General features: G+C 47.1%; 1 protein-coding gene across 1 annotated transcript; it reads right to left on the bottom strand.

The window, feature by feature from the left end:
• Positions 1-4,341: 4,341 nt before the first annotated feature.
• Positions 4,342-5,865, bottom strand: MC4R (melanocortin 4 receptor). The gene has a single exon (XM_033154418.1). The coding sequence runs from the start codon at positions 5,863-5,865 to the stop codon at positions 4,864-4,866; it is 1,002 nt and encodes a 333-aa protein (XP_033010309.1). The 3' UTR covers positions 4,342-4,863.
• Between the last annotated feature and the right edge of the window lie 2,422 nt (positions 5,866-8,287).

The raw sequence follows: 8,287 nt of genomic DNA, 5'->3' as shown, positions 1-8,287 counted from the left end.
GCATATAACATTTTAAAAGACGCTGCCTTTCAAAAAAATGTACGTTAGTCACAACTGCATATAAAAATGTGTTTATCGGGAGAAATTCACACTGAAATGATGATTAACACACAAGGATTTTTTTAAAAATGCAAATGGCTACAAAATGTGGAGAACTGAATGGATGATTGGAAAAATGAGAAACAGAGAGGACCAAAATGGACAGATCCAGATCTAGCACCATGATATTGCAGCTTCTGGGAGTTTGTGACCCAGAGCTCGCGAGCAGGCCTCACAAACAGGGGCATTTGCAAGGATTGCTAGATGGGGCTTGTCTTGCTATTCTGCCTAGTAGTTAGAGCAAGCAAGGAGTTCTTTTGGATCTCAGCAGATGGAGGATTAGCAGACCGTTAGATGAAGAAGAAAATGGTTTATTTACTGACAACAACAACAACAACAACAACAACAACAACAACAACATAATTTATTATTTATACCCCGTCCATCCAGCTGGGTTTCCCCAGACACTCTGGGTGGCTCCCAACAGATTAAAAACAGAATCAAACTTTAAAAAAACTTCCCTAAACAGGGCTGCCTTCAGATGTCTTCTAAAAGTCAGATAGTTGTTTATTTCCTTGACGTCTGATGGAAGAGCATTCCATAGGGTGGCCGCCACTACCGAGAAGTCCCTCTGTCTGGTTCCCTGTAACCTCACTTCTCGCAGTGAGGGAACCGCCAGAAGGCCCTTGGAGGTGGACCCAGCGGCGGAGGAAGGCTCCACAATACCTGGGGCGGCAAAAGGAAACGCCCCGGGGGGGGCGTCGTGACGTCACATTGTGACGTCACGACAGAGTGCCGCCGCCTCTTCTGCAGCCCCCTTTTAAGCCACAGAGCGAAAAGGCGGCTTGTGGGGCTGCCGAGCGTGATTGGCAGCTCCCCGCCGATCGCGCACGGCAGCCCCACGAGCTGCCTTTTCACTCTGCAGCTCAAAAGGAGGCCATGGAAGCGGCGGTCCGACAACAGAGTACGCCTGCGTGAAATGTCGCGCAGGCGCACTCCGCCGTCGGGCCATGCGCTGCCGCTCCCAGGGTGACGGAGGGAGCGGCAGCGCATGGGAATGGTGGGAGGGGCTGCCGCTTGTCACCCCCATGTGCCGCCGTTCGCTCTGTTGCCACAGGAGCAGCGGCACCGCACACCCTCCCGCCACTCCCCACGCTGCCAGTCACCCCGGGAGCAGCAGCGCTGCACAGACGGGGTGCACGCTCGGCCGTGCGCTGTTGCTCCCGGGCGGCGGCAAGTGGGAGTGGCGGGAGGGGCCTCTGCTTGTCACCCCCACCCTCCCCTGTCACCCGGGGCATACCACCCCCCCCCCAGCAAAGCCCCTGGCTGGACCTCAGTGTCAGGGCTGAATGATGGGGGTGGAGGCACTCCTTCAGGTATACTTAGACAATAAGACAGAAGAAGCAGTCTAGCAGTTATATCTCATACTAACAAGTGGCACTTAATATACAAGATCAAAAGGGTATTAGGGACATAATTGCAAAGGCGAAGTTCATGGTTTCCGCTGCTGCGGATTCCCCAGGAGCAGCAGTGCCTTCGTTCAGTTGATGGGACCAACGTCTGATGTTTACTGGTAGAACTCGAACATGAAGACTCGACTCAGCTCCTGAAGTTAGGGCGTGATGCCAGGCTATGAAAGTGTTCTAAATTGGGAACGAACATACGTGCTGGCCTTATCTCTGATCAATTAGGGTTCATGACATCAGCTGTCGTTCAGGTTGAGCCAAGTACATTTCACACAGGGCTGGATTTAGGTTTGATGAGGCCCTAAGCTACTGATGGTAATGGGGCCCTTTATATGTGATATTTTAGGGAGCAAGCTAGCAGATGGGGCCCATTACTTACATCATAGGAGCCTACACAACACAAAACACTGTTGCTGTATGTTGGTTTTATTTTATATGTTTTTTATCTTATATTTTGGAAATGTACACCTGGGGTTTAATTTGGGGGGGGGGGGCTCCCAAAAGAGTGGGGCCCTAAGCTATAGCTTGTTTAGCTTATACATAAATCCAGCACTGAGCTCACATCTCAGGCATGTTAACTTGTCAAGCTAGGCAGGCCAAATTCTCATTAATTAACGAAGTGTTCGCCAAGCCCTTATTATATATAGTGCTAATTATATTATATATAGTGCTAATTATATATAGCAGCATCTAGCACCAGTTCCTCATTGCAAGTTGGCTATATGACAAGACCCTCATTATACGGATAAATATATAAAGATTTAAAGCTATAATAAACGTTGAAACCAGGAAGCATCAACTATTGGCCATATCTGGTCTGGCAATACAAGGGTGTCTGTTGGCTCCTAACCTGCTCCGACAGCCCAGATCCGGGGTTAGGACTGCAGCCTTCATTTTCCCCCTCTCATTTCCTGAAACCTCCAGATGAGATAATGCTCAAACACACTTTCTGAGCGGCAGTTGCACTTGCTTCAAAATAAGGCTCTTTTGTATCAATGTCTGTGCCACATCACAAAGAGCACTTGGCTGCTGAGTGAATTGTCATATTTGCACAAAGCATAAATCAAAGGAGGGGAAGGAATGACGAAAACCTCAAGTCTTGCTTTTCATTCTTCTCATGAGTTCAGAAAATATGTGTCTGTCACATTGTTGCAGCTCGAACTATCTCAGATATCTTGTAATTAAAGGCATCGTGTCTGTCATGGTGACCCAGCTTAGCTGAGTCATAGTTTGGGGGATCCAAAATGTTCATATATAAATTTAATGGGAACACTCCTTGTACTTTTCCAGGGCTAGATGCTTGCTTTGAAAATAATTGTGGTGCTCATTACAGTGCATGTTCCTTCAACCACTTACAGGCGTGTTAATTCCAGCCAATATATTTCACAACTGGCAACCCATGCACCCCTTTGGTTTCAGACAGTGCATGGGTAGATGAGACTAAAAAGCCTGGGGGCGCAAGTTTTCATGGCCCTTTTGCGGCTATGGTGGCTCATTTACCAGAAGTAATGTATTTAGCATTAGCTCTGCAAGTGTATACTCGATTCTAGCCAAACCAAGCCTTCTAGAGCAAAATATACCTTAGGTGGCTTAGTTTGGTCAGAATTGAGTACAGTGGTACCTTGGAAGTCGAACGGAATCCAGTCTGGAAGTCCGTTCGACTTCCAAAACGTTTGGAAACCAAGGAAGCTCCTGCAGCCAATCGGAGGCTGCGGAAGTCACGTTGGATGTTGGGGTTCCAAAGAATGTTTGCAAACCGGACACTCACTTCCAGGTTTGTGGCATTTGGGAGCCAAAACGTTCGACTCGCAAGGCATCCGGGATCCAAGGTGCGACTGTATACACTTCCAAAGTTGTTTTTACATTGGATCTGCCCAGTTTTGTAGACCCTACATTTCCCTTGCTCCCCTTGGGAGTACAGTGACAAGGAAGGGGCGCTAAGCCCTCAGGCCTCTTGGGAGTATTAAAAAGGACCTAGGACTTTGAGCCTTGACCAAGAGTGCTACAAGCCCCCTCTCTGCTTATGTCCTTTGCAGGGCCTGCCCAGGAGGTTTTGGCACCTGAGACATAGAGTAACATGCCATCTCTCAGGGTTGTGTGTCCACCTGTCCCCTTCAGTCATCACATGCAGGTGCACCAGCACCACAGGGGCTGGCCTGGAGCAACACCAGTGTCAGGATGTTTGTGCCGTGACAAAGTGGGTTCTGGGGAGAGGGTACAGGACTAGTGCTCTCCACAATGTCTCTAGGCTGCTGCACAGTTGCAAAGAGCAAAGTCTCTTCCTTCCTCTTGGTCTTTTCACTCAAAGTCTTTGCTCGGGTTTCCTCCAGCATCCTTCCAACAACTGGCAGCTGCAGTGAGCAATGTGAGGCCAGATCAGACCCCTTAGGACTGCTGCTAAACATCTAGTTTGGAGCTAACCTGATCCAACATTTAATGCAGAGTGCTTTTATCCCTTACTTTATTTATGTAATTTTAAACATGCTTTTAAATGATTTGTTTGTTTGTCTGTTAAATTTATATACCAGTTTGTTTGTTAAATTTACATACCACCCTTCATTCAACAATCACAGGGCATCTGACGACATACATTTTAAGTTGTGTGACTTTAATTGCTTGATTCTGTGTTTAAGGTGTACTTTAATTCTGTATTTCACCTTCAGCATCTTATGGAAACATGTTTAAGTAAATTGAGCAAGTAAATAAATACAAACAACATTTCTTATTGTCACAATCCAATATGAACACTTTCAGGGAAACAAAACACTGTTCATAACACCATTTATAGCATAATTTACAGTCCCCCCAAGAAATCCAATTACAGTGACCTCAATGGTTGCTAGTTCTATCTAACTTTAGCTAGTTTGATGCCATAACATGATGCCTCTTTAATATACATTTGAGCTCAGTGTGGAATAAAAACAGAGCCCTGTAATAATGCCCACTAGTATTTAATTAAAATTAGCAACATGGGTGTGAGGCATAAACCAGCTCCAGCTCTTGAACAAATGCAGTGTAATGGAGCAAGTCTAAGAACAGGGCTGTACAGTTTTATATCTGCACAGTTATGTGCATTTATAAGGCAATTGTTTCTTCACAACCCTCAGCATCCATTTATTGGTGTCTGACAGTTTCAAAAATAAGTTCACATTGTTCCTTTAATTGCAGTCTGTCAGAACATTTCCAATCACCACCACTGCTTTGACATTGAAATAATCGCACTTGAAGCATGACAAGCGAGAAGGAGGAAAGATGCAATTAATAACTACAGTAGAAAGAGGTTCGTTGTTATGGATGTAGCCAAGACAGCCTTAAAAGTGGCAAGTGTGTGTCTGTGTGGTAGCTGAGCCACATCCACTCAGTATTTGCCAGAGAAATCGCAGAGCTCTCGCAAGCTACAGCAGCACATGATCTCCTTGAAGGTTTTCCTCAGCTCTTGACTCCGGAATGCGTAGATAAGAGGGTCGATAATGGAGTTGCACATGATAAGGATGAGGTACAGGTTAAAGTGGGACATGAAGCAGATGCAGTAAGGGTTGTGAGGGCAAGAGATGTAGAAGAGCAAGTGAAGGAAGAGCGGAGCCCAGCACACAACAAAGACGCCAATCAAGATGGTCAGGGTGACGGCCCCCTTCATATTGGCGCCCTGGCGTATTGGGCCACTGCCGGGGAGGATGGCAATCTTCTTAATGTGCAGCCGGGCCAGCAGGAACATGTGGACATAGAGAGAAGCCATGAGGACCAGCATGGTGAAGAACATGGTGATGAGGCAAATGATGACGGCGCTGCTGTCGGAGTAAATGATGAACAGAATGCCCGAGATGGTGCAAGCAGCCCAGATGCAGGTGATGATGATAAACACACGCCTCACCGTCATGATGTTGTGATACTGGAGAGCGTAGAAGATGGTGAAATACCTGTCCACAGCAATGGAGAGCAGGCTGCAGATGGAGGCGAGCAAAGAGCTGCAGATGACCGAGTCGATGATGTTGTCGATGCTGACGGTGAAGCCTTGCGCATCTGCGTCGGTGTTGTTCAGCAGGGTGATGACGATGGTCTCCGACCCGTTGGAGACGCTCACCAGCATGTCGGCCACCGCCAAGCTGCAGATGAAGAAATACATCGGCGAATGCAAGTTCTTGTTCTTGGCGATGGCCACAATCACCAGCACGTTCTCCAGCAAGCTGACAAAGCCGAGCATGACAAACACTTCGGGCGAGACGAAAAGTTGCTCGTAGCACCCTTCCGAAGAGTAAGCCTTCCCCAGGGATCGATTCGTGCCTCCCCCGCCACGTAGTCCGTAGCTGCGATTCCATGAGCCAAGATGTTCGTGGACTCCATAGTGCTGGGTGAAGTTCATCTCACAAAGAGCCGGTGGCTTGCCAGTTTGCTGCTTGATAATGAAATCCACCTGTCACTGCTTTCCCCTCTTTGAATAGTTCTTTGGGGTTTTCCACTGGCTGGGGAGCTGCAGAACTGGTCGAATGCCGTTTCCAAAGAGTGGGATGGTGTACAGCAGCAGGAAACCAGCATCTGTTGGACAAGGTAAAGCTGCAGTGTTTTGCAGTTATTGCTGGCTTATCCAACTCTGCAATCGCCTGTTGTACCCACTGGGAATGATGTAGCTGAATGCTGCCTCCATCTCAAGAAAGCCGGGAGCATCAAGAATTACTTTTCTGTTGTTCTCTGTAAAAGCACAAGGCTAGAGAGCTCTAGTCCCTGCTACTGAGATATATATATATATAATTGAAAACCATAAATACTACTCAGCCTTCTGTGCAATGCCTGCCTGCCTGCTGCTGCTACTGCTTCTTATACCGTGTTGGGGGGAAAGGTAGTCAGAGACATGGCCCACCTCCGATTTACTGATCAGCCAATAGAGAGAAAGGGATGTGTGCAGGCTGGACATGCTGAATACATTTCAGGATTTTTCACAGCTCGGCAAAACAGCTTCTGATGTTGCGCTTCTCCTCCAAAGCTACAGGAGACGCCAGGAAAGCACAGCAAATCTCATTTGCTGCCTTCGATTTTTGTTGAGATTTTGTAACAGTATCAGCATCATTCTCCATGGGATGTGGAAATTAAATTCTAAGAATATACATGATGTTACAAGTTAGGGCATTGTATTATGATTATGATTATACAATGATGCTGCTGTTCTGTTTGAATTTACTTTGTTTTGATTAGGAATGCCAGGATCACACAAAGGTTTTAGTGCAAGAAGTAATGACTCCGGAATACATCAACCTTTGATTCCACCCCCCCCCCGGCAATGTTCCCAGAGTTAGTTCAATTGTGGAGCACCACAATGCTGCATTCAAGTGCCTGTATTCAGAATTCTCTTTTCAAATATGCTACATAGCTCTGTTCACTTGCTGACAGTCCCCCAGCATTCTCTGCAGAGTGGGAACGACAAACCATTTAAGTAGGAGCTGTAGATATGCCCTTAATGCTTTTCTTCTTCTTTTTTTTGCCTTGAATCATAATACCATCTCGGGGGGAAAGGAACTGGAATCACAATGTTTGAAATAAGTGATCCACATTATGGTCAAGTGAAATGTAGAACATAGTTGTATTCTATATCGCAGAGGTTGGGGAGCTGTGTGGTTCCCCCAGTTATTATTGATGCGCAGCGGGAATTATTTAAGCTGAGTTTTCATTGAAACAAATAAAAAAACTTTTATTAAGTTTAAAATAAACTTCTTCTGAAAAATAGATCACATGTAGAATACAGGCTCTTCTCTATACTGGCACACACTCTGAGAGAAACTAGTCACCACAGTCAAGGTAAGTAACTCACACAGCACTGAAAGACAGTTACAGACTAGAATGGCAGTTATGGCAGTTAGACTCCAACAGCTGTTCCTGCTCTCATGCGTCTTTGTCACATGACAATTATGGGACTCCCATCAGCCCGAGCCAGCATGGACAATGGTTAAGGATGATGGGAAATGTCTCAACAGGAAGTGATCTGACCATGACAAGGGACTGATGTCAATATCCCCCACTTTGAGATCACCTTCTTCCTGCTCAGTTGAGAAAACAAGGTCCAGAGTATGACAAGGTCCATGCGTTGAGCCAATGACATATTGGGACAACCCCATGGTTGTCATGGCAGCCATAAAGTCCTGAGCCACCCCAGAGCCAGTCGCCTCAGCATGGATGTTGAAGCCGCCCAGAACCAGCAGTCTGGGAGTCCTCAACACTGCCTCTGAGACCAGCTCTGTCAGCTCAGGCAGGGAGACCGCCAGGCAGTGAGGGAGGATGTAAACCAGCAGAATCTCCCATTTGCCCAGTGCTAGGAACAGACGCTGTGGATTCCCGTTGCACACACCTGGAGAGAGAGCCTGAGGAGAGAAGAGAGGGGAATCTCTTTAGACCACAGCAACACCCCCTCCTTGACCTTCCAAGTCTGATGCTGCACTGAGTACCCAAGTGGGCACAACTGGATGAGACCAACTCCAGCCTGCTCACCCACTCAGTGATAGACCAGATTGGCCTCCTCATCCACAGATAATGGATGATGGAGGTCTTACTCAGTCGACCTAGCATTCAGCCACAGCAGCCACAGACCCGAGGGCTGTTTGATAGGGCAACCTCAATTCCCCAGGTGGGAAGAGGGATTGGCCCATGACACAGTCACTAACTGCCCTTTACTCAGCCTGCCCCACTTCCCCATAAATAACCCACAGAGTACATGTCCAGTCTCCACCATTAAAATTCCACTCTGGAGCTCTTCCTCGGCACACAGCTGAAAACCAGATCTTTTCTCAAGTTTGGCC

This window comes from Lacerta agilis, chromosome 7 (genome assembly GCF_009819535.1).
Source record: "Lacerta agilis isolate rLacAgi1 chromosome 7, rLacAgi1.pri, whole genome shotgun sequence".
Taxonomy (NCBI): domain Eukaryota; kingdom Metazoa; phylum Chordata; class Lepidosauria; order Squamata; family Lacertidae; genus Lacerta; species Lacerta agilis.
The sequence above is the reverse complement of the archived record's forward strand: the minus strand, read 5'-3'. Positions and strand labels throughout refer to the sequence as shown.